Source organism: Symphodus melops (assembly GCF_947650265.1).
Source record: "Symphodus melops genome assembly, chromosome: 1".
In the NCBI taxonomy this organism is placed as follows: domain Eukaryota; kingdom Metazoa; phylum Chordata; class Actinopteri; order Labriformes; family Labridae; genus Symphodus; species Symphodus melops.
Genome location: NC_136691.1, coordinates 50,549,458 through 50,572,942, shown reverse-complemented (window position 1 = coordinate 50,572,942; position 23,485 = coordinate 50,549,458). Strand labels below are relative to the sequence as shown.

The 23,485-nt window shown below is 40.1% G+C and overlaps 3 protein-coding genes across 6 annotated transcripts in view; 2 read left to right on the top strand and 1 right to left on the bottom strand.

The window, feature by feature from the left end:
• The window catches only part of oxct1a (3-oxoacid CoA transferase 1a), a 47,184-nt gene extending 31,125 nt beyond the window's left edge, over positions 1–16,059 (bottom strand). Inside the window, exons 1-7 of one of the 3 annotated variants that reach the window (XM_079340815.1) lie at positions 15,773–16,059; positions 14,357–14,465; positions 13,742–13,832; positions 8,589–8,724; positions 8,245–8,394; positions 7,776–7,882; positions 6,924–6,984 (exon numbers count right to left, since the gene is read on the bottom strand). In XM_079340815.1, coding sequence (XP_079196941.1) covers positions 6,924–6,984; positions 7,776–7,882; positions 8,245–8,394; positions 8,589–8,724; positions 13,742–13,832; positions 14,357–14,465; positions 15,773–15,877 — 759 coding nt within the window. In that variant the 5' untranslated portion in view covers positions 15,878–16,059. The remainder of the gene's footprint in view (positions 1–6,923; positions 6,985–7,775; positions 7,883–8,244; positions 8,395–8,588; positions 8,725–13,741; positions 13,833–14,356; positions 14,466–15,772) is intronic. The other 2 variants (XM_079340816.1, XM_079340814.1) reach the window with 2 other exon arrangements.
• Positions 16,060–16,354: 295 nt separating this feature from the next.
• rimoc1 (rab7a interacting mon1-ccz1 complex subunit 1) lies at positions 16,355–19,581 on the top strand. 2 transcript variants are annotated; one of them, XM_079340794.1, is made up of 6 exons: positions 16,355–16,490; positions 17,185–17,294; positions 17,719–17,781; positions 17,994–18,125; positions 18,236–18,350; positions 18,470–19,581. In XM_079340794.1, exons 1-6 carry the CDS (start codon positions 16,397–16,399, stop codon positions 18,703–18,705), a joined length of 750 nt encoding a protein of 249 aa, XP_079196920.1. In that variant the 5' UTR covers positions 16,355–16,396; the 3' UTR covers positions 18,706–19,581. The 2 variants fall into 2 exon arrangements, with proteins under 2 accessions (XP_079196920.1, XP_079196919.1); XM_079340793.1 differs by having other exon boundaries at positions 16,357–16,490; positions 17,635–17,781.
• A 110-nt stretch (positions 19,582–19,691) lies between these two features.
• Positions 19,692–23,416, top strand: fbxo4 (F-box protein 4). Its single transcript, XM_079340784.1, has 7 exons — positions 19,692–19,941; positions 20,734–21,008; positions 21,087–21,307; positions 21,600–21,675; positions 21,789–21,961; positions 22,090–22,289; positions 22,378–23,416. The coding sequence occupies exons 1-7, from the start codon at positions 19,780–19,782 to the stop codon at positions 22,468–22,470; spliced, it is 1,200 nt and encodes a 399-aa protein (XP_079196910.1). The 5' UTR covers positions 19,692–19,779; the 3' UTR covers positions 22,471–23,416.
• Positions 23,417–23,485: the final 69 nt, after the last annotated feature.

Below are 23,485 nucleotides of genomic sequence, written 5' to 3'. Positions count from 1 at the left end.
AGACAACTTTAAGTGATGTACTTCTCCATTTTAGATGAAGATGACATAAAAAGGCCCAGGGCAACGATCTCACACCACAGGAATCTTGCTGGGTCTTTATTTCTCTCAACAAGCTCAAGAGTACTGAGGCGAAATGTATTGTAAAATTGTACTTATAGCAATAAGTAAGTTCTTTGACCTGCTTGTTGTAAACATAACGATGAGCATGCTCTTGTTACCTGTTTTTTCGTTAATGTTAACAGACAAAGAGAAAGCTCCTCTACTTGATTTTTGTAAAGTGTCTCGAGATAACACCTGTTATGAATTGACGCTACACAAATAAAGATTGATTGATTGACACTGCTTGGCTTACTAGTTACGAGTTCATTCATGAGCTTACCTCTTTATTAAGAGTACTTCTTTCAAGGCTACTACACGTGAGCTTTAATAAAGGAAAGGCGGATTATTCATAAATGAAATGCTTTGTAGTTTCATGTTTAAGGACAATTCCAGTGTCACCAGTGTTATTGTAACGCCACTTTTACTCAAAGTTGAATGAAAATAAGTACACATCACCGGGGAAGAAGAGACGGTTTTTTTCCAAAGTCTCTCATGGCCAGCAGCCCATTTGAAATAGGATAAACTGTTGTAGTTGTGGAGTAGCAAGCCCTGCAATGACTGCAATTTGCACAGAAGCTGCCAAAGTGAACGGTGGTTACAAAACATGTAGAAATAAGCCCAGCCCAGACTGAAAAAGGGCATGTTTGAATTGCTCTTTGAATAGGGATGCAAAAAACCCCAACACATTTTACTAACAAGAAGCAAATATCCGCCCATCAATTACTGCAATCCACTGAGGCTTTTTTTCTCTCCAGTATGCTTTTGCAATCCCCACAGCTTGTATAACATACAGACAGAAACAAGAAGAGCACTTGGATAATACAGAGCTCCACCCAGGCTCAGTCAAGTGTTCTTTGAAGTGCACATCTCCAGTCATAATGTTTGAATGTACAGCACGTCTCCTCTCTCTCTCTCTCTCTCTCTCTCTCTCTCTCTCTCTCTCTCTCTCTCTCTCTCTCTCTCTCTCTCTCTCTCTCTCTCTCTCTCTCTCTCTCTCTCTCTCTCTCTCTCTCTCTCTCTCTCTCTCTCTCTCTCTCTCTCTCTCTCTCTCTCTCTCTCTCTCTCTCTCTCTCTCTCTCTCTCTCTCTCTCTCTCTCTCTCTCTCTCTCTCTCTCGCTCGCTTTGTTTTGCATCCACCACAAACCATACACACCCATCATTGCAATCACCACTGATTGACAGAAAACATGTTCTGTTATTATGCTGATGTTTGGCCTCAGTTCTCAAGTAAGTTATTGTTTAAATCTCAATAACACTGCTGACAATCAGCAGTGAAAACAACACCTTCTTGGTGAAGGTAATTTAGTCATTCAATGCACATCTTAAGCACAGTACAGCTATTCATTAACCTCTTTAGGCTGGTTAAATGATGTGGAAAATGAGAGGATCCATAATTATTTGCCAACAGTAGCTTAAGTAATGGCGTTAGTCTGGGGCAAAAGTCATGAGCAAGGCAAGAAAACTCAACAAGGCATGATAAGTGCTGTAGAATAGCAGGAAACGATGTGGCTGACGGATTAATAAAAACCCCTGTAGTGAGCTAACGGGACATTATGTACCACGGAAGGACTCACTGGGTCATCTTATTATAATTCCAAGGCCAAACGTTTAACTCATTTTTAAACACTCACCTTACCCATTTCATGGCTTAAACCGAAGCTTCAGTAGGTTTTTGTAGCCATTTTGCTTTGAACCCTAATTAAGTTGAAAGCTGCGTCTGAATCCCTTCAGGACAGGTCCTGTACGTTTATATCCAATCAGGCCCCGAGCCCGGTTAAAAGGACAGCTCACACTCACACATACATTCACTCAACTCAAGCATGCATGATTGCCTGTTTCAGTGTGCGTACAAACACCCACGCATCTACACAGCCCTGCCACAGTGAGAGGATACAGTTGAGTTATTTACTGTGACTGATGGTCCAACAACAGAGCCCAATACTTTGATTTAGTCTCTGGTGCATTGTATCCCACAATGCACTGGGGTCTTTCACTGTACCTGCGATAAGGGAATAACTGGACCAGCTGGATACTGTGGAACATTCAACAATTGAATAGCACAGTTTGGTTGCCTAGCAACCGTGGCAGAAGCTGGTGATGATCTGGTAATTCTCAAAGTGCTTTGTGTTATCTCGTTCTTCGACACTCTTCCTGTCTCCTGTAGTTCAAATTCAGCTTGAGAAAAAAAAAAAAGTAGATAAATGCTTCAAAATAAGAACAGGGACTACAAAGCCAGTGATCACTGCCCTGAGGCAATGAAGCAGCTTTCGCTATCTTCAAAGTTTACTCTCTTAACAATGGCACATGGAGGGAAAAAAGGGCTTAGCATGATTATAAAAGGGAAAAGAAAAAAAATAATCCGGACAGTGAGAACTGCAGGGTTACTCACACACTGCTGGGACATGATTTGAATTTGCTTCCCAGAATTTCCATTAATGTGTGACAGACGTGAAGTCACCGGGTTACATATCTACACATCTGTCTTCCCCTCAGGACTGTGCAGCATCACAGACACACAGACACACAGACACACACACACACACACACACACACACACACACACACACACACACACACACACACACACACACACACACACACACACACACACACACACACACACACACACACACACACACACACACACACAAAGGGGGAAGCAGTTGCTCAGAATTCCACTTAAACTGCTGCTAATCTTCTTAATGATATAACTTTGGGGTTATAAAATATTTATACATAATTAAATCTGCTTTTTCTAACAACAACAGTAACATTGCGGCTGGAATATTTTCTCAAAAATCTTGCAGATTTCCCCAAATACTTAAAAGAACTGGGACCATCTCATTCGGCAAGTGAAGAGTTCAAGCACAGGTAAATCAAACAACCATTTGTAAGGCGTGGGTTGGCTAAAAAAATTTTTTTAAAAGGCTAATGAGCACCAGCTTCTGCAGTGTGTCAACAGAAAGCTCATCAGAATGTTCAGAATCCATTGAGAAACACTTCATTGTTTTAATAGATGAATAAAATAACAAACCATTATGTAGTGATTCTTTTGTGTGTGCACATTTGGGGGTTTACGTGACCCTTATGGGGACTTAATATCACACACACTGGCCTGAGCTTCCGAGCTGAGTAGTCAGTGAAATAAATAGCTTAAAAAAAGACCAGACCCCATCTGTTCCATAACCAGTGATCCAAGACAGCAGGGTTAATATTGACAGAACATCCGCAGATTTATGACTGAGCGTGCACTGACTCCTAAAGACAAATTTATTATCAGAGGGAGGGGGTAATTGCTTCAGTATCAGAGCTAAAAGCTTCTTAATGGTTTTTTTTAATACGGGCCGATCACTTTATTGACACTAGTAAGTAGGCTTGTCTTAGATAATGTTCATGCCTTACCTGCACTGCCATAAAAACCATTGGTCGAGACAATGTGACAAATTGTCTGATAGGACGATAAAGCAAAGTGATCAATCATTGAGAACAGAATGGCAGGTACTAAAACACAGCCTATGAACGTGATTCCAAAGGAACATTAGCACAGATTTTTCTTTATTCTATACAATAGCAAAGACAAGTTCACTTCTCAGTTTGCTGTAGTAGCTAGAAAAACTCTGAAAAAGGATGTAAGGAAGTTTTTTTATTTTGTTTTTTCTTGTAAATCCTGTCTGACGACTTGTGAGACTGCCGCACGCTCTACAATGAAATCCCTGACAGTGTGACGCATGCGCCTGATGTGTGGTCGACACGGGTCCAAAAGAAATATTTGTTGTCAGAACATGACATGAAAAAGGACGCTACATGTTCACAGAGCAGCAGGAAACTGACACTGTTGTTGTTTGACACGGCCTGTTCTGGTCCTGGCAGGGAACACAAATTACATGATTTGTGTCAGGCTGCTGAATGAGTTTTGAGTGACGTTAATTACTGAGGATATGTCAGCTTTTTTTAATAAATAGGCTTTTCTAAAAACATTTCTTAAGGCTACATATTTGTGTGGAGTTTAATTAAAAAGGCTGAATACGCCGAGGCCTTGTTTGGGAATTAAAGTCAAGCAATTATTTTAAAATCCTTGAGAGTTTGCAGAGTGTGTTTGTGTACATCACTCCTTTAATCCTGTGTTAATTGAAGTGTGTGAGGTGTGTGCGAGAAGCTATGGATATCTTGGGATCTTCACCATGCTGCCAACTCATGCCATCTCTTCTTCCTCTCTTTCTAATCATTCCAGCCGATCTTTACTCAGGAATGTGATTGGGAGAGAGGTGGTAAAAAAAAGCAGGAGAAATACCCCATATACTGTACATGCACAGCACAGATACATCTTTCAATGTTATAATGCTTAATGCCAATGAGTTGAGTGTGCTTAAAATGTGTCTTTGTCTTCTTCAGCTACCTGTTGCTCAATGCCATGAGAAGTTCAAGACATTAAGAAGGGATCTGGATGTCTCTTCTGATGCCTGCTGGACATCCTGTCTCACCCTGAATTATTGCCTTTGTTTTGGACTTCTCAGAAGCAGAAAAAGAAAAGAGAGCTGGAGCTGAGGCATGCTTTAAGCTACACCAGGCCCAACTGGCAAATCGGGTCAGCTACAAGCCTAACTATAAATAACCTGTATCGTTCACTTGTGCACTTCCACTTTGGCTTCATTTATTAAAACCGAAGATTGCCCTTGATCCTGATCAATTCATGTGTCAATTACAAATGAATAAAGGTGGAATTTGTGCGTTTTCTGAACCATTTTAGGATCATGATTTGGTCTCATGTCCTCTTATGTGTCATTGAAAATCTCTTTTAGTAGTGATCTGTTTCACAGCTACATTTTCACACAATGATAAATGCATTCATTTGAATATTTTTAACAAACACCAAGACTTTAAGGGTTCTTGTATTTGTGGACTATTTGTAGCCCTTCAGAATAGCCACTGCTGTAGCTTTATACAGGAAGCCTAAGATTTATTAAAAGAGTGCAGAATAACATTGGCGGTAACAGCAGCCCGCCCAGGTACAGTCTTTGGGTGGGCTGCTGGTATGGATAATTCAAGTCTTCTTGGTCAACGGAAAAACTGTAATTGCAGGTAAACCTGAAAGAATCATGTCACAGCGAAGTGTATGCAAGCAGAAATGCCACAAAAACAAAAAGCAAAAAAGCATCAAAGAAATAAAAAGCACTTCTATTCCACGGTCCAAATTCAGCCTCAATCAGTTACCTTTTGTTTTATTCTCTCCACTCACCATCGAAAAAACACCCTGAGCTGAATATGGAGGCTGCACACCAGTTGAAGCAGACAGTTGAAGACAAAATCCAGCTAATGATGCATCTCATGAAGTCGCTCTTTGCAAAGCAGCATTGTTATTCATGTCACTCCAGTCAACATGACAACAGCAGCAGACGTCACACGCACAGCTTTTGGAGGCATCACTGATGTCAGAGCGTCTAGTCTCATTATCCCTGAAGAATAACTGTGATAGTCATCACGGGTTTGGAGTTTGATTGACGTTGAACGCGCAGTGTGCAAAATGAATGGATTTGTTCTTTTTAGGTGTGCAGACTGCTGTTGCCTAAAAACTCATCAACACCTCTGTTATGTAGCACTATAAAACACGTTTTAGTGATCAGCCAACCATGAAGCCTCCAGACAATCTTTGGTGGCGAAATTTACTCTCCCAATTTAGTTCCAGACATTTCTAATCAACAGTCGACTGCATCTTTGGTCCAGCAACCGTGGGATGATTGAAAATGTGCTTTGTAGAACCCCATTAGATTCATGAGGGACCCTTTTGTGACTGATTTATTTTCAGAAAAGTGCCTGTGTTTTATGGCGTTCACACACGCAGTTTTTCTCCCGTCTGCTCTCTGAATCAAACGGTGACTATATGAGAGGTGTGAAGAAGTTGTTTTCGTGCTGGAGAGGGAGACACAGACACACACCTACAGTACATGCAAGTACACATAACCATAAGGAGGATAAAAGCGATCACATTTTAAGATGGACAAATGCTGGACAGGAGGGTCACCAGTTAGAATGACACAGACGGACCAAGGACGGCAGGGCATTGTGAGAGCATTTCTGACCCAGACGGATAGAGACTGAGATCACTTAACTCTGAACACTATAGTGGTGGTTTTCACTCTCATCCAGTCCTTTCAGCCCACTAACATAAAAAAGTCTTTCAACTGTGAGATGCCGGTCTGCAATTTCTATGTCTGACCTCGAGTGACAATAAAAACAACTTCCTCTCGTTTTCTATAGCTTGTCATCACTCGTACAGGACATCATGACTTTGAAGCCTAGAGAATGCTTTTGAGTGGTTGAGATCAAATGTTATCATAATTCTTATAGTTTGTTTTTATACCTTATTTTCTCCATTAATTAGCAGTTAACATGATTTAGGGTTAGGGTTGTCCTGGCATCGAAAGGCGTCGAAAACAGTCGTGATGGAGGTGACCTAAAACCGCCTCCCTTCACTCGTCAAAAAGAATCTAGACCATACCGGACCGGAACACTTCAGAGGAGCACATACTGGCTGCTGAACTTCATGTTTCTTTAATTTTGGCTGATTTTAAGATTTAAATCAGTAGATGTGTTACAGATTGGACCTTGAAGAAAAACAAAATATCCTCTAATTTTGCTCTGACATTTCTGCACGCATAAGAGCGCTCTCGAGTGTTCTCTTGATAGGATAAATATATATATATATATATTTGTTAAGAGGTGAATGTCAGCATCTCTTTAAAAAGTGCACAAGTGTGTTTTAAGAACACTTTTCTTTTAAAGATCATTTGGAGAAAAAGACTATTTGTGTGTTTGGAAAAGCATACCTCAACAATTGTGGTTTTGGCTGCCTTGCACATGGGTTGGTTGAAGTTCCTGGCTGTTTTCCTGACAGAAAGAGAGGAAAAACGAAGTGAAATTCAAAGAAATGTAAGGTAACAAAAAAGTAATGCAGGAAGTTTCAGGAACCCTGTGTAATCTCATATGTGCTTTCATTTGAAAACACTGCCCTCTTGTGGAGAAACATTTTACTTCATCTAATAACTTCAATTATCAGGCGAGTGCAAGTTATTCACCTGAAGACTTTTACTTTGTTTCTCACTCTGTCAGGTTAGCTATACATATCCAGGACAACCACAAACCAGTGTAATATTGACATCTAATTGTGATTTTTCTGGTTGTGCAGCTTCCCCGGACATTGTTGAAGTGCAATTACATTGCACCTTTTTTCCCCTCAGTGTTCTGTCTGAATGACTCAACATATGGAGGCTAGTGTCAGTAGTATGGTTTGTTTTAAACTCAGAAAAATAACACCAACAACTGACAATAATTCAAACTGATCCAAAAAAAAGAAAAAAAAGAATCAGTTCATCCCTAAAGATTCAACGACCTTTAAGCTGAAGGTCAAACAAAGACATAAATCAGTTGACTTTTCTCAAACTCCTGTTTCAGTCTATCATACAGTATGACATGGTGTTGCACATGATCCGACTGTTGGGCAAACAAAACCATGGTGATTAAAAACAAGTCTGATGCGCTTTAAGGCAGGGAGAAGCTGATTCTTTACCAGATAAATACGGGCACTGACAACATAGAGCAAGCCTGGACTAATGATGTGGGGTCAGTTGACATACCTGTTTAATGACACACGCTCAGCTCTTGCTCATTTCATCACTTACCTGAAAACAATGTTTCCAGCCCTGTCAGCTTTCCACGCTTTGATTAGTGCAAAGTCTCCAGTGATGGCCTTTTCCATAATATAGTGCCTGCCATTGAACTCCTGCACCTGTACAAAATAACAACACAATCCAAGGAGTGAGGTACACTGAATGCTTGGACCTGTTTTAAAGCATATTGAGATTAGGCACATATAAATATAAATGCAGCATCTACAGTAGGTGCCACCTACAACACTAACACCAAACCAGTCCAGCAAGTCTTTTTTTTTCCTCAAATGGAGAACAATGTGGCCTGTCCCCTTTAAGTGTGCTTTGGAAAAAAAAACAAAAAAAAAACAGACCACTTTAAGAGAACTGAAGTTTGATCACAGCTTGAAAAATCAACAAAACAAACTCCTGGGGAAAAATGGCCTATCTGCGATCATCTCAAGCTCGACAGCAACAAGACATTGTATCACAGCACCCTCACCGGTCTCTTCTCACTGGCAATGGCAATGGTTCCATCTTTGTTGTACTTGATAGGGGAGCCTCCCTCTTGGATCAGTGTGCCATAGCCGGTGGCTGTGAAGAAGGCTGGAATCCCAGCACCGCCTGCCCTGATCCTCTCTGCTAGGGTACCCTGAGAGGGAGAAGGTGACGGATTAAAAAGAAGTACTCAAACTAATGTCACCTGCATGTAATCAATTATTTAAAACCATTTCAAGTAGTCATGATTGGTTTGAGCTTGGCTTTTCTGATGTGCATTTTCAGGTTTCTGTTCTTATTTGTGCGGAACGATGATGCGTCAGGTGCTCCGTGTGTTTTCTGACCAACCTGCGGCGTCAGCTCAACTTCCAGCTCTCCTGTCAGATACTGTCGCTCAAACTCGGCGTTCTCCCCGACGTACGAAGAGATCATCCTCTTGATCTGCTTAGTCTGGAGCAGCAGACCCAGGCCAAAGTTATCCACCCTAAAGTAAACATACACATGCCATTAACGACTCCAAAGAGCTCGACGAGGTCAGGAACAACTCAACTGATTTTTGTTTGGTTTTTTTGCTTTTTTAAAGATGATGAAAAGTACAAAAGTAAGATAATACGTGAGAAGTAGAATATAAGCAACATGTTCGGTTCAACTTCAGATAAAGTCGGGACGAAAAATTCAGCCATTTGCAGTCACACATGCAGTCTAAGTGTTAAACATAGGTAATGTAATAAACTATAAAATGACAGCACACTGTACTCACAGGAGAAACACTGACGTAAGTAGACGTTCTGTATTCAGACAACAGAAAAATCCTACATGAGGCTGGGATTCAAAATAATCTACTTCCCTGTCAAAATCTTATCGACTCTATTTTATGAGGGTTTTCTGGCATGGCAGCATATAACTCTGAAGTTACCAAAGCGCACACACACACACACACACACACACACACACACACACACACACACACACACACACACACACACACACACACACACACACACACACACACACACACACACACACACACACACACACACACACACACACACACACACACACACACACACACACACACACACACACACACACACACACACACACACACACACACACAAAGAAGAAGATCTCAGCTTATTACAAGAAACCCCCCCCCACCCACCACCACCGAGACCTCTCTGAGCATTTCTCTTATTTTTGTCCCGGGACATTGCCTTGGCTGATAAAAGTAAAAGGACTGCCAGGTGTCTTGAGAGGTGAGCTAAACTGCAGACACTGTTTCCTCTCGCTCTGTAGTATTAGTGACACATTCTCCACCTGACACTATCGGATGTCAGATCGACGACATCAAGTTATTGTGTTACTAGATCATAACAGAGATCATAAAATGGGCCTGCAGCGATGAGAGGAATGTCTGTGTGATGTGATGCAAGTCACTTATTAACCAATAAAGGCTTTGTCATCATAAAACGTCCAACACCTGTCTAAAAGGAGGTCCTGTCACATGATGTGTGGTAACAGTAACACATCGTCTTAACTTTTTTCTGTATCTGTAATCAAGTGAATGCTATTGAAAAAAACTACCAGCATTTTTAAATGTACATTTCATGTTACTCTTGACTAATTTATTCGAGAAGAGTCTCTCTACCAAACGCTCCGTCCTTCACTCTCTGCTTTAAATCAGAGCCAAGAGGAAAGGCTTTGAAAAGAGAGGTCTCTCTTTGTTTAGTACTCCACGCTAACCTCAAGCCAGCTGACAAGATATCTAGGCCATGTGGACGGACACACACACGCACGCACGCACGCGGTGTGGGTAACGTTTCTGAATGTTCTGTTTTGTTGAAGGACTGAAGTCCTGTCTTCACAGTAACATCAAGCCTTTGACTTTTCGATCAGGTAATGTGTTTTTCTGTTCAGTATTTATTTTTCTCTTACAGTTAATCTGACTTTTTAGTTGGACCTTCCTGAAGCAGCTGGTTTTCTAAAGCTCCTCCTGCGTAAAGCTGAATCCCTCTCAGCTCATGTTACAATGTGAATAAAGAGCCCAGTGTTTCTCCGAGTCCTCCAGAGTGAAAGAGCAGAGTCTCTCTGCACGGTTTCATGTCCTGTAAATGGACTCAAACCTCTCCACCTGATTGTACTTGCTGAAATAAAACTGCACGTTACTCATCTTCTTAGAATGCACAAGAAGGTTCCTACTTGTTCAGCAGGTTTCTCTGAAGAGGACTGACAGTTCATATAGTCGTTTCATAAAAAGGGACCTTTTGTGCTTCAGGAATCTTTACTTAACTTAAACTTCAACAACGTCAACAAGATTCAGCAGTGCTGGTCACGAAACGTCTGATGTATATAGTACACAAACTTAATCCAAGACACATGTGCAACCAACTCCTGCAAACGTTTATTTTTCTCTCCACTGCTCTCTCTGTGTTGCAAACTTGTGATGCGTCCATCTCCCTCTCTTTAAGCTCAAAATCAAATTAGTTTACAAAAAAAAAAAAGAAGGGACGGCATGTACTAGAGTATTGCATAAGAGTTCCCCTGAGAAAAGACTGTAGTATAGATACAAAGTTCCCCTACGTTAGACGTTATAGGAACAAAAGGGACATTATGTACACTTTTTGAAAGTGCTAACACCCCCCCCCAGAAAACTAGAGCCTGCAGAGAGAAACTATTTAGGAGAGCAGTGAGTGTACAGACCAATGGCCTGGCTCAAACAAACATTTTGTACACCTGTTCCAAGAATCAATATTCCCAAAAATCAAAGTCCATCGTCAAAGTCTAGTTGAATGAAACCTGTGGGAAGAACACCAACACACACGTGAAAAATGGGTTCAAAATCCAGAGCCGAGACTTTCTCATCGTCTTACGGCACATCTCCAACACGTCGGATAATTGTTCAGAATCAGTGTGACAACAGTCTTTCAGTAACTATCAGTGAAGACAGTTCTTCACATTGTTTATTTAGTTGCACTTTACTAAAACGTCTGTACACTGCAAAGACAAGGCCAGGAGCTGATCCCTAAAGTAAGGCTGGGAATCACAGAGTAACTCCCGATACAACACTTCTGAACCGTCTTCCTGCGTGATGATTTAGATTTCAAAGTCTACAACATGCAATTTCCTTTTCAGCCGATTGGCTTTCAGTACCGTCAGTTGCGCTCCTTCTAGCTACAGAACAGAAGTTCTGCCCTCAGACTACAGCGAAGGTTGCGAAGGACTTGTTGCTTTTTATGCCAATCAGAAGTGCACTCCACATGTTTTATTCACTGAACAATATGCTACCGTTTGAATAAAATGTACGAGGGAAGGGGGAAAAAAGTAGCGCGGTCTGTTTCACTTTGTATCCCAACACAGCCTGCAATCAATTTACAATACACAATGAATGAGGAGGAATTTTTAAATCACGTCAGCTAACATCAGTGTGTAAGGGCTTCCCACTTTTTTAGATGAAAATTAAGTATTAAAAGAGCGTTTTATACCCCAGGTTTTACAGTAAAATTGCGATCAGCAATACTGTGATAATGGTGCAGCACAGTATTCAAGATAAGATGAGATAATCCTCTGTTCATCTCGCAAATGGAGAAATTTACAGAAATTTGAACTAAAGAGAATGAAATACCTCTAAAAGAGGTCAAGTGCAGGATGAGAAAATGTTTAATTACTGTAATATGTTGTCCTCTTCAGCTTTGATCACCCCTTTATAATCCGACATTATTCATAAACTCCACCATGATGGAGTCGTTAAGTGTGAATTTGTTTGGAGGGCAATATTTTTTTTTATGAAAAAAAAAAAAAAAGAACAAGATATTTGGCACCTGCAATTTGATTGTTGTATCAGGTAAAGTATCAGGAGTCAGGGAATAAATGGCAGGATCCATATTAGTGACTCGTTTCTATAATAGATGAAGAGACTGTCACAGAGAGCTCTTCAAAAGACAGGCAGCACATCTGCATCTCGTACTTAGCTTTATGACCAAAAAAGGATCCGTGTAATAAACTCAGGATCTGTTCAATATTTAAGATAAGATCAGGTTCAGGCGCCGTCTCACCTTTCAGAGTTGCTCTGTCAACAGTGAGGATAAAACTTTGTTTTCTTGTGTGATGGCCCATTGGGACTAAATTACTGAGAAGGAATATATCATGACAACAGGCTGTTTCCAAGACCGCAGAAGAGAGAGAGAAAAAAAACAAACTACGCTGAACAATGCAGGGGAAACTTCCTGTAGAAAAGCTCAGCTGGCAGTGTTGCATTTAGGGTTTGTCCCAAATTGAGCGTCCTTGATCTCACTGTCCCTCCCTAGATCTACCATTATTAGAAAGCTCTATTGTTATCATGACACAGTTATCTTCTTCCTTTGGTTATTGCCGTTCAGATTCTGTCAACAGTACTGAGCAATGAGTAAGTGTTCAGCAAATAAGCTTAGTACACCTCTAGATTGAGACACCGTAATGCAAAGATGACAGTGGATAATAAAAAGGGCATTTAGAGCAGCAGCTGATTGTCATGTGCCTCAAAGGAAGCCTCTGACCGAGCGCAGCCATTACTCCACCTTTGTACATTTAAAGCAAAACCAAGAAGTACCATCACACAGCTGCCATAGTGCGTGTGGCTCTGCACAGGGTTAAGGAATTTGAAAGGGCAAAAAAAAAAAAAAAGGTGTTATGTGTCAACAAACAGCGCAACAATCATTCCGTTTCTATAGCTTTAAAATGAGACCGTAGACAACTGATGGCTGACGAAGATTCCTTCCGGGGCTTCTTACCTGCTTGTCAGTGATGTTTGAGCTTTTAATGTTTTTTTTTGTTCTCTCAACAAGTGGAGGCGATCGAAGCTTCTCAATGTGGTGTCGATTAAATGCTGCATCATGTTGGTTGTGTTTGTTTGTGTCGTTTCCCGTCTTCTTTCAATATTGTCACACAGTTGTTGTCTCATCTGTTATCTTTTCACCTCGGGGAAGCCAAAATGCTTCCACACCTCCGATTTAAAAGAAGGTGCTGCCTCCTCAATTTCAATGTGAATTAATTTCAAATCTTGCTCCACAGCTGCTGACTCTTACCATATTATTGCGATTCATTTTGCTGTGAACTTTGACACCTTTATGTGAACCTTGACACAGATGAATCGATCTATCACGATTAATATTTACATCTCTAATTATTTGCACTTGTTGCAAGTCATGTTATGACTTTAATCAAACAATTGTCAACAATATGTTTCATCTAGGACTAGTGAAAGAATTGAAAGTCAGATTATTAAGGATCACACAGCTTCTGTTGGGACATTTCAGATAAACTGATCGCTGGTTGAAAACCAGCATGTACAGCAGGGATTTTGTACCAATGTGGAACGGGTAAACTAAGTATCAAAATCCAGCACCACCATGGAATACTCACTGCTTGGTTTTAGCATACACCTGCATGCTGGCACCTGCATTTAAGCAATGAATGAGCAGAAAACACAAGCTTCCTCCTCGCCACACATACATAAACAAACTTACCCTGCATTGTTGCTGACTGCTGTGAGACCCTTAACGCCGCTCTTCAGTAAACTGTTGATGAGATTCTCTGGGATACCACATAATCCAAAGCCTGTGTTGAAGGCAAGTGAAGAAAACCAAACAATAAAAGCAATAAAAAATGAGGGCAACAATTTCAAAACATTCGTCAAATGTTTGACCTATTTGTTAAGTAACAAAGCAGACTGATACAGGGAGAAGATCATCTTTTCAGGTCCAATCTTGGATCAATGCACGTAATTCCAGTCCTTGTTATGCGGCATGGGACAACATTTCTCATTTAACCCTGAGTCAGGCAGGTTACTTTTGGTCTCTATTTTTCCGTCACAATGAAGTGTGACCCAGTGGAAAATGTTTAACAATGTCACTCCGAACTTGACTATAAATAAGAGCTGTGGAATGTGTGTGTGTGTGTGTGTGTGTGTGTGTGTGTGAGAATACTTATCAACCACCCTGTCATAAACAGTTTAGGCTCATTTGAAAGTGCTGTTTACATTCAGCTAAAAACGGAGATAACTAATCAGCACTGTCATTAAGGTGCGATTGTGTCCATCCTACTATCTTGGAGTCCGTTTATAAAAGCATTGTGTATCTTACCTCCGACTAAAAGAGTAGCACCATCTGGGATATCTTTGACTGCTTCTGTAGGATCCGAGTAGAACTTTGAATTTCTTTGGCAAGAGGTCGAAAAGTAACAGCTGGACGCCTGAAGAAAGTGTTACAAACATATTAGTGAATATTGGGGGGAAAAAAAAGACCAAAAAAAAAACTAATGGTATCATGCGTTAAAGCATGTGACTTTGCCTGTTTAAAAATATATAATGTTCCTGAAGGCAGACAAAATGTTTGTATAGTTTGATTGGCTTATCCAGTTGAGATGGGAAAAAATAAGCAACACTTCTGCACAAATCCTACCACAAAAGGACTGGAGATTAGGGGAGTTCAGACTGAGGAGATCCAACCAAATAGAGCTTCCGAAAGACGCAGTTTAAAACCTTCCATGACCTCTGCTGCAAGTAAAACTGTAAATGTGGTGAATAGACTCTTCATTGCTTCATTGTGTGTGATTTATCGTTAACACAGACGTATTTTCCCCATTCTGTAGAAATCATGTATTCCTTATTGTAAAACAACGGCTGTTTAAATAAATCATGTTTATTCATCATAAGGATGGATAATAGTGTTCTGTGTGAAAAATAGCAGCTCTAAAGGAAGTGAAGGTTAAGTGAGATGTTACTTTTCCTCCTACATTGTTAAACACTATGTCTGCCTTCTGTTTCTTTACTTGTTAAAATTGTGTTTTGCTTGATCTGCTTGTTCATAAAAAATAAAAAAAAAAGCTAAAAGTCAGATTTCAATGTTTACCCCTTTAAGATAATAATAGCACACTCATTCATCAGGACATGTTCCCCAAAGCAATCATCACATTTGCTTTCCTTATTGGTAGTAAACTTAAGACGTCACATCGAGGTCTGAAATCACACTGCTCTATTTATATACAGCAGCACCAGTATAACTTCCAGGCTGGTATAAAAATACACAATTTTGAGTGGGAATCTATAGATGCTGGTAAAAAAAATAGACAATGCACGCGCGTGTGATGATCATACCATCTGCACGAGCACGCAGACGTGCTCACGCTGGATGTATAAATGTATTGCATGTCGAGCTCATCGAGCTACGGAGATTGAGAAATGTTTCTAAATCATAGAAGTCACTGTTCTAGTCATGAGCTTAAATACGACAATCCTAAACATCCCCGCCAGAAACGTAGGCTGCAGCTTGAGCTCAGCTCAGTCAGTAGCTATCATCGAAAAGTAAACTTCAAAATAAAACGTAAAAAAATAATTAAATGTTATTACATTACCTAACTTGAATCGCCTTATTCTGCTTTAACTGGACCACCGAGGAAATACACTACTCATAATAGTATGACCTTTTAATCCTGCACAGCCGTCTTAAAGTCAAGAGTCTTAGAGGTAGTTTTACAGCTAATGACTGTTTAATACCGACCTTGCTTAATTGAAGATGAACGATGTTTAATTTTGTTGTGAAGGGACCTGAGAGGTTTTTGAAGAATAAATTCTCCGCTCTGCACAAAGCTGTGAGTGCCGCCATGTTTAGGATATACAGACACACACACACACACGGTGTATGAGAGCAAGAGCAGCAGACTGATAGCTCCAGCCGGTGAAGGAGAGACGATGCAGTCACTCTCACACACACACACACACACACACACACAGACACACACACACACACACGCACACGCACACGCGCACACGCGCACACACACACACACACACACACACACACACACCGAAAAGTCAGCGCTTCGATGACATTGGCTGGTTTCTCAATGGGCTGGGCCAGAGCCATATAGCCTCTCACTATATGGCTCTGGGCTGGGCTACTGAAAGTGGAAACAAGGTTTTAACACTAGGTTTCTACATCATAAACGTGATTAAAAAATAATAATGATTATTATTATTTTATTATTTTAATAATAAAACGACAAATAATGCAATAATGAGTTTAGAGCTTGATAAACAGCCGCTCCCGTTGCTTGGAAACAAGAGTGACATTCAATGAGCACGTGAGTAATCCCCCAGCTCACGTGACGAATAGTTTTTAGTCATGGCCGACGAGTACAGGCGACAAGGTTTCGAGTTGGAGAGAAGGATATTTGAGTTAGACATCAAGTGTTCAAGCCTTAGAGCTGAAAAGCAAGGTATCGAGTGTGCTTTTCTTCCTATTTTTGTCCGGCGACTTTCCTTTTTTCTGTTCGATCGCGTGGCTTTGCGTGGATTTTGTTTTAGCAAATTAGCAACCTAGCTTACGTTGTAAAAAAAAAAAAAAACTCGCTACCATAACAACAGCTGTAGTCTTTCTTTAAATGTTGAACGGTGACATGCAATATAAATGTTGCGGTTAGAAAACATGCGGCAAAATTTATACTTAATGACTTCATAGTTGTGTGCAGTCACTGTGCAGTTATTTATTGGAGTGGACGGCTAGCGTAATTTGGCTAACGTTAGCTTAAATGTTTTGTTGACAGACAGTCAGCTGGACTACAAACATGACGCTGCGTCACCATAATATTAATACAAGCGGAGTTTACGTTAAACCCACGAGGTGACGTTTTAGTACTGAATGTTGGACAGTGTCTTTGTAAATGTCACATCCTGTCAATAGAGTCAAACGCCTGTAAATGTCAGTATCCACACATCTCTTATTATTTCTGTTATAATAGTGTGCCCTGTTGTCTATCTGTTCATTGCATTTGTTTTCAAAACATTATGACTTGTTTTGCTTAGAGATGTGTTTTTTCGCGTTACTCTTCATGGTTGTATAAGAGTGAAGGGTGTTTGTTATGTTTACATCTGGCCTTTTTTCACATGTTGACGTTTCTCTTTCCCCCCCAGATGATGATTATTTACAAAATGCGTCTGCCATACTAGACAAATTGAAAAGCTATTACAGGCATGGAGGGGAGAGTAGCAACTTTTCCAAGGTGCTGCAGGATTACACACAGGTACTGCTTTGCATGGAAGTACATTACATGTCTGCATGTTGCAATTGATGATTTGATTCATTAACACGTGACTTTCTTTAAGAGAAGTTATTGAAGTTATAAATCTAAGAGGAAAATTAGATCACTATTTTGCTTTTGGGAAGGAATTAAAATAAGAATGACTTTTGAAGTGTTCTTTAATTTGTGTTTGGCATAACCTTTACTGAAGAACACATTTGAGTCATTTCTTGAGAAGAGAAGAGGGTGGTTTAAGTGTGGGAAAGTGTGACAAAATGTTGTTGTTTTTTACCTTTTTTTTTTTTTTTAAAGTATGGGTATGTGTTTTATTATTACATTGTAGGTGATCCTAGACATCACATTTTATGAAGAGAATAAGCTGGTAGATCAGGAGTTTCCTGAGGACTGTTCACCCTTCAAAATCCAGCAGCTGCTGCAAGACCTGACCGAGCCTGAAGTTTTGGCAGGGAGACTAGCACCAGCACAAGAAGTGAGTATACGGGTTCTTCTTAAGTGGTTTGTCTGTTTCACAATGTATACAACCCTTTTTGTTAGCTCCTCTTTTTGTTTAATACCATTTATAGTAAATAGTTGATTGCCCTTTAGTTTTCTATGTTGTTTATGGCTTTGTAAAACACACTTGCACATCAATGTCATAGCATTACAGCACTATAGATATGTTTTTTTTGTAATATCTTACAGGTGCAGTCTGTGTTGGGCTTGGAGCTGTTAGAATGCCTCTATTGGAGACGGGGAGCTCTGCTGTACATGTACTGCCACACCCTTCACCAACGAAAACAGTGGATCAAGAAAAACAAGGACACATTCCTTAAGGTACAAAACTTTAAAAAAAGATCCAAGTCAAATCTGTACATTTGATTTGTCTTACATGTGGGCTTGACTTATTCTGAAACACACTCGTTTTTGTTCATATTTGAATCCAGTGTATTCAGGAAGGTGTGCGCTACCTGATGCGGATGCTACAGGTGAGAAATTCTGTGAAGCTCAACGATGGGGTGGTGCTCCATGACCCAGCTACAGCTAGCTTCTTATCTGAAGGTACACATATTTTTCACCGTTCTTTGAATAGCAGAAAATGTTTTGTTGTGACTTTATAGTTAAATTGGGAGACTTTTTTTTTTTTTTTTAATAATGATAATCACTCTGTTTTCGATCAGGCATATTCTCTGACACACATCTGTTGACGATGATGTACATCGGGGAAATGTGTTTCTGGGCGGTCAAGTATGAGGATTGCAGCGCTGACACAATGGATCGCAAAGAAGATCGCCTTCAGTTTCGGGACATTGGCACACAGATCCTAAACAAATATGTGCTCGCCTGTGAGGGCCCCCTGCAGGGCCAGGGCTGGAACACAGAAAATGCCAAGGAAATCCTTAGTATTTTACAGTGAAGCTAACTGCCGCTGTGTTGTAGTTGCCCTGTGGCACAGATCTAAGTTCAGTATTCAAGTGTGTGTCAACCCCAAATAAAATGGAGCCTATCAGGAGGGGTGTAAAGTTGTGGAAGGTTAAGGGGAGGCACAGATAGAGTATGTGATGGAGTAAAGAGTATATGGATCAGTGTCTACAGGCAACCTCATCCCTTGCCAAATGGCACAGGCCAAAGCAGGCGAATATGAAAAGTATAAGATAGGTGGTGTAAAACTGGCAGGGGCTGCAGAGAAGAGTTTTTTGTTGTTGTTTTTTTTTGTTTGTTTTTGTTTGTTTGCCATGTCCTGCTGAAAAAGCAGTTATCATCTTGATTCCAGACTGTTGACTGGGGCACTTACTTTGCTCTGAGAATGTGTTATAATAACATTAATATGAGTATAAAAAAGGTTATTAATATAATTGACCTTTTTTCGTTTTTTAAGATTGTTACAAGTTTGAAGATAATCCAGCTGGAAAGAAGACATTGCACAGTAACATTTTATTTATTGTTTTTTTTGTTTTTTTGCCATTTTGTAATGCTTTTAATATATTATAATTGCATATACATTATATATGTATGTGTGCATAAAAATATAAACTCTAAAGGCAAAAAGAAAGTTGTTGAAAAACTCTTTGACAATGATGTATTAATAATTGAAGTATTTTAATTTTTTGTCATACTGGCTTGTAATGCACCACTTGTATTCTCATATATTGCAACTTCAATTTTTCTCCCACTTGCGTTATCTTGATAGTACAACTATTAATACAGAATCAAATTTTTTTTTTGTTGCGAAAATCACTTTCTTTTTTTTTATGTCGTCGTTGACAATAAACACGCGCGTTGTTTTAATTGAGAGACTTTTATTTGCATGTCTATTTGGAGTTTTTTAGGTTGTAGTTTAAGCGACAGCCTACTGTAGAACAGCAATACCCACAATGCACCACGGCCGCCAGCAACAAGGAAGTGTGACAATTACAGGGAAACGTCAACTTGTGTTATCTAAAAGGTCTTTTTGACTGGCTTCAATTAGATTTTCTTCTTCAGGTGAGTCATGTCAGGTAGGACTCGGCAGCTCAGTGAGTCTGCGGTGATCCGCAGCCTCCGCAGATTCAGAGACGCATATTTTCCACAAAGTGAGTTTGTTGGGAGAAGTGATTTGACATCTGTGGAAGATAGCGATGAGCTTCAACCTGGATTTCTGGATAGTTTACCGGTGAGAGATTCCAATCATTAATCGGTATTTGTCCCATATATTTAACTTTTAATACATGTTACGCAGAAAAGACTTAACTGTATATGATCAGTCATGTTGATGGCAAAATGTTGGGTAAAAAATAAAGTTTCACATGTTTGACTCTTACATTGAAGTAGCCTACAGTCGAAGAAAACATTGAAGGACAGACTTTGAACCTTGATCGGTCACTTCGTTTTTAATTCCTACTTCTACTTGTGAGCTAGTTCTCAGAAACTGCACTTCTTTTCACTTGTAATGAAGGATGAGATTAGGCAGGTCAAATATAGATTTACCTATTCCAGTTTGGAACAACATCAACACCATATGCCCTGACTTTGAGCTCAGAGACCCAGAAAGTGTTACTATCAAATTATTCAACACTGTTCTTCCTTTTCCATGAGAAAATGTTGCAGAAAGTTATTAACCATATCTTTGCAGACTTAACTTTTTTCATCTGAGATGTTGATGCTTCTTTTAAACATTTATTTTACTGTTGGCACATTTTTATTAGCTATATAGACATTTGTGTCTCCCTTCGTTTTATCTCTTTTGAGTCTTCTGTATTTTTTTTTTTTTTCAGCTTTAAACTGAGTCACGTTTTTTTTTTGTTTTTTTGAAGATTAACACTGAAAATAAGAGGAATAGAATCAATAACACGATATGTAGCTTTGGTTGTGAGGACCTATCACATTATGAAGTATCACAACTGAAATTGAAATTGTGGGGAAACTCCTCCTCCCCATCATGTCAAATCACACCCTTCCTCTAAAGGTGGACGTACAGTTCCTGATCATGGCCTATCTGTCTCCTGCCGACATCTGTCGCCTGGGAGCCACCAGTCAGTACTGGAGGGCGATGGTGAGAGATCGGTTACTGTGGAGATACTTCCTGCTCAGGGACATGCCATACTGGACCTCCATTGATCATTTGAGCATGCCCCAACTAGAGTTATTGGACACACCTCTAATCAATGCAGATGAGAGCCTTGATGACAGAGAAGAGGGGGATGACAAAAGGATGGAAACAAGACTTGACTACATGTCAGAGTAGGTATCTATAGCTTTGTCCGATATTTGTTGGCATTGTGATGGAAACAATTTGAACCATTGTTTCCGTCTCATCAGATACCTGAAAGGTTGCCCATCCTGCAGACAACAATGGCTTCCCTCTCGCCCAGCATATGCAGTTGTTACTTCATTTCTTCAGTCTCTGGTCGCCTCAGCTGAACCTCGCTATGCAATGTTTGGCCCCGGCATGGAGCAGCTGGATGTCTCTTTAGTCAGAAGGCTCATGCATGCACCAGATGTGCTCCCTGTGTCCGGCACGCCACACAGGCAGATAAATGGTGAGATAGCATTGATGATGAGGATTAAGAAACATATTTCTCCTGGTCCTCTCTTATTGTTAAAGTAACAATTGAAACATTTCCTTTAAAATCTGCGTCTTACATCACTGTATCCCCAAACTATCCTCAATGAGGATACACATTTATTTAAAAAGTTGCATTATTAGTTGGATTTGGTGTAAGTTTTCTTTCACACCACAAGATGGCAGTATTTACCCAAAGATGATATCTCAAGAGTTTCTAACATAATAGAATGTAAATAAACTAATGGCAAACTTTTCTTTGATCTTAGGTATTGGTTCAGGGATCAGTTACCTGTTCAATAACCAACACAAATTCAATATCCTGACTCTGTACTCGACAAATAGGTAAGCACCATACCTTACCCTGTAATTCAACATAAAAATACAGTTTGTATTTTATGATCATCATTAGATAATCGTCAATCTTTTAACATTACTTCTGGTGTTTGTGTGTGCAGGGCGGAGAGAGAAAGAGCCAGGCTGCAGCAGCAGAGCATCAGTAATAAACTATTTTCTTTGGAAGGGACAGATGACTCTGGACAGCAGATCTACGTCCCTGCTCCTCAGGTCCAGCAAGTGTGCCAAGTGGTGGATGGTTTCATCTATGTAGCCAATGCAGAGCCTGGAAAAGGTGAGAAGAGGACAATTATATTTGCAGCTTTTCCCCCTGCACTGCCTCTCTTGTCACATAATTCACATTGGATGCTGCCAAACACATTTCGAAGCTGAGTATCTTTGCATGAAAATCTCTGTGTTCAGGGGAAGGGGAGACTGAGGTGGCTCAGATTCGGGCTCTGCTGAGCGCTGCCGATGGTCCCGCTTCCAGGCCTCTGCTGGTTCTCTCCTGCATTTCCAGAGAAGAAGCAGAAGCAGTCTGCACAAACGCGGCAAGGTGTCGCACTTCCTGTGTTTACATGGCGGAGAGACTCGGCCTTCCAAAACTGGCTAACCCCTGGATGGTATTTTTTATCATTTCTTAATCTTGAAAGCTTCTGCAGGATTTATTGCCATAAAGTGTGACTGAGTTTGTCCATCTCTCTGATTCAGGTGCAGGATACCGTAGCAGAATCCCTGTCAGGTCTTTTGGATGGTATTTCCTGGTTGCTGAGATGTTCTGGAGTCAAAGTCGTTGGTAGCTAGTTCACAGCTAGTTAACTTCTCCTGCTTCCAGATGAATTCAAACCTCAGACTTCTCTGCTGTGTCATCCTGACACCAAGATACTCCGGCATTTCCTGAGTAATGCGTACCAAATGTGCACTCAATGTCTCTGGATGGGAAAACTGCTTGTGGAATTTAATGAATTGTAGGAGCAGCAAGACTGTCTGAACGTTTATTCTCTGTAAGAAATTACAGACATCTAATGCAGGGCCTCTTGTTATTATTAAAAGAGACAAGGGATTTATAGCTGGATAAAAAGTTATCCAAACATGAGAGCTTCATAATAACCCATTGCTTACAAAGTTCTATGCTGCTGCAGGGTGATTAATTTCTCACTAAAATCAACTGTAGATTGTGATGATTAACTGATGAATTGGCTGTATATTTCAGATGGAATTCTCCTTCACATATTTTTTTTCCTCCAGTGATATGAAATGACATCCAAGTCCAAGATTGGGTCAGTTCAGTTTGTCTGCTTGTTTCTTTTGATGGTTTTGGTTATTTAGCTGTGTTTAAGTGTGGTTCACAATATTGAAATGTTATCCAAAAAAAGCTACGTCCTTGCACTGTTTTGGAAGGCTACATCTTGGGCTAAGGGCTGTGTAAGACTTTGATTGAATAATAACAGTAAAACTATCCACAGAATGCAGCATTGTGATAGGCTCAACTAGATATTTGCACTATGCAAGGATGGTGAAAGTTAAAATCAATCACTTCATTGTATTTAAAACAGAATACTTTTGCAATCAAGACATTTTATAATGCAATAACCACTTTGTAACTTTAGAATCTCCAGTGTGATGAAAAATGACTTGGTTCTAAAAATGGCTTGACAACTACAGAATTCCAACATGATTTATGTATTATATTTTCATTTTCTTGCACCACTTATGACTCATTTTAAAATGTGAAATTATAACAATTCTCCCCATGAGTCATGTTTTTTCTTTCCTCCTTTTTCTTTGTTCCTTCCTCTGTAAAAGGCTTTTTTCCCTG

What these genes read in the sequence shown, in the direction of transcription:
- rimoc1 (XM_079340793.1), top strand. Translation starts at nt 16,397, where the DNA reads ATGGCCGACGAGTACAGGCGACAAGGTTTCGAGTTGGAGAGAAGGATA. An exon ending in GACTAGCACCAGCACAAGAA is followed by an intron (nt 17,782 to 17,993) that starts GTGAGTATACGG and finishes AATATCTTACAG; the next exon opens with GTGCAGTCTGTGTTGGGCTT. An exon ending in AGCTAGCTTCTTATCTGAAG is followed by an intron (nt 18,351 to 18,469) that starts GTACACATATTT and finishes GTTTTCGATCAG; the next exon opens with GCATATTCTCTGACACACAT.
- fbxo4 (XM_079340784.1), top strand. Translation starts at nt 19,780, where the DNA reads ATGTCAGGTAGGACTCGGCAGCTCAGTGAGTCTGCGGTGATCCGCAGC. An exon ending in ACTCTGTACTCGACAAATAG is followed by an intron (nt 21,676 to 21,788) that starts GTAAGCACCATA and finishes TTGTGTGTGCAG; the next exon opens with GGCGGAGAGAGAAAGAGCCA. An exon ending in AACTGGCTAACCCCTGGATG is followed by an intron (nt 22,290 to 22,377) that starts GTATTTTTTATC and finishes TCTCTGATTCAG; the next exon opens with GTGCAGGATACCGTAGCAGA.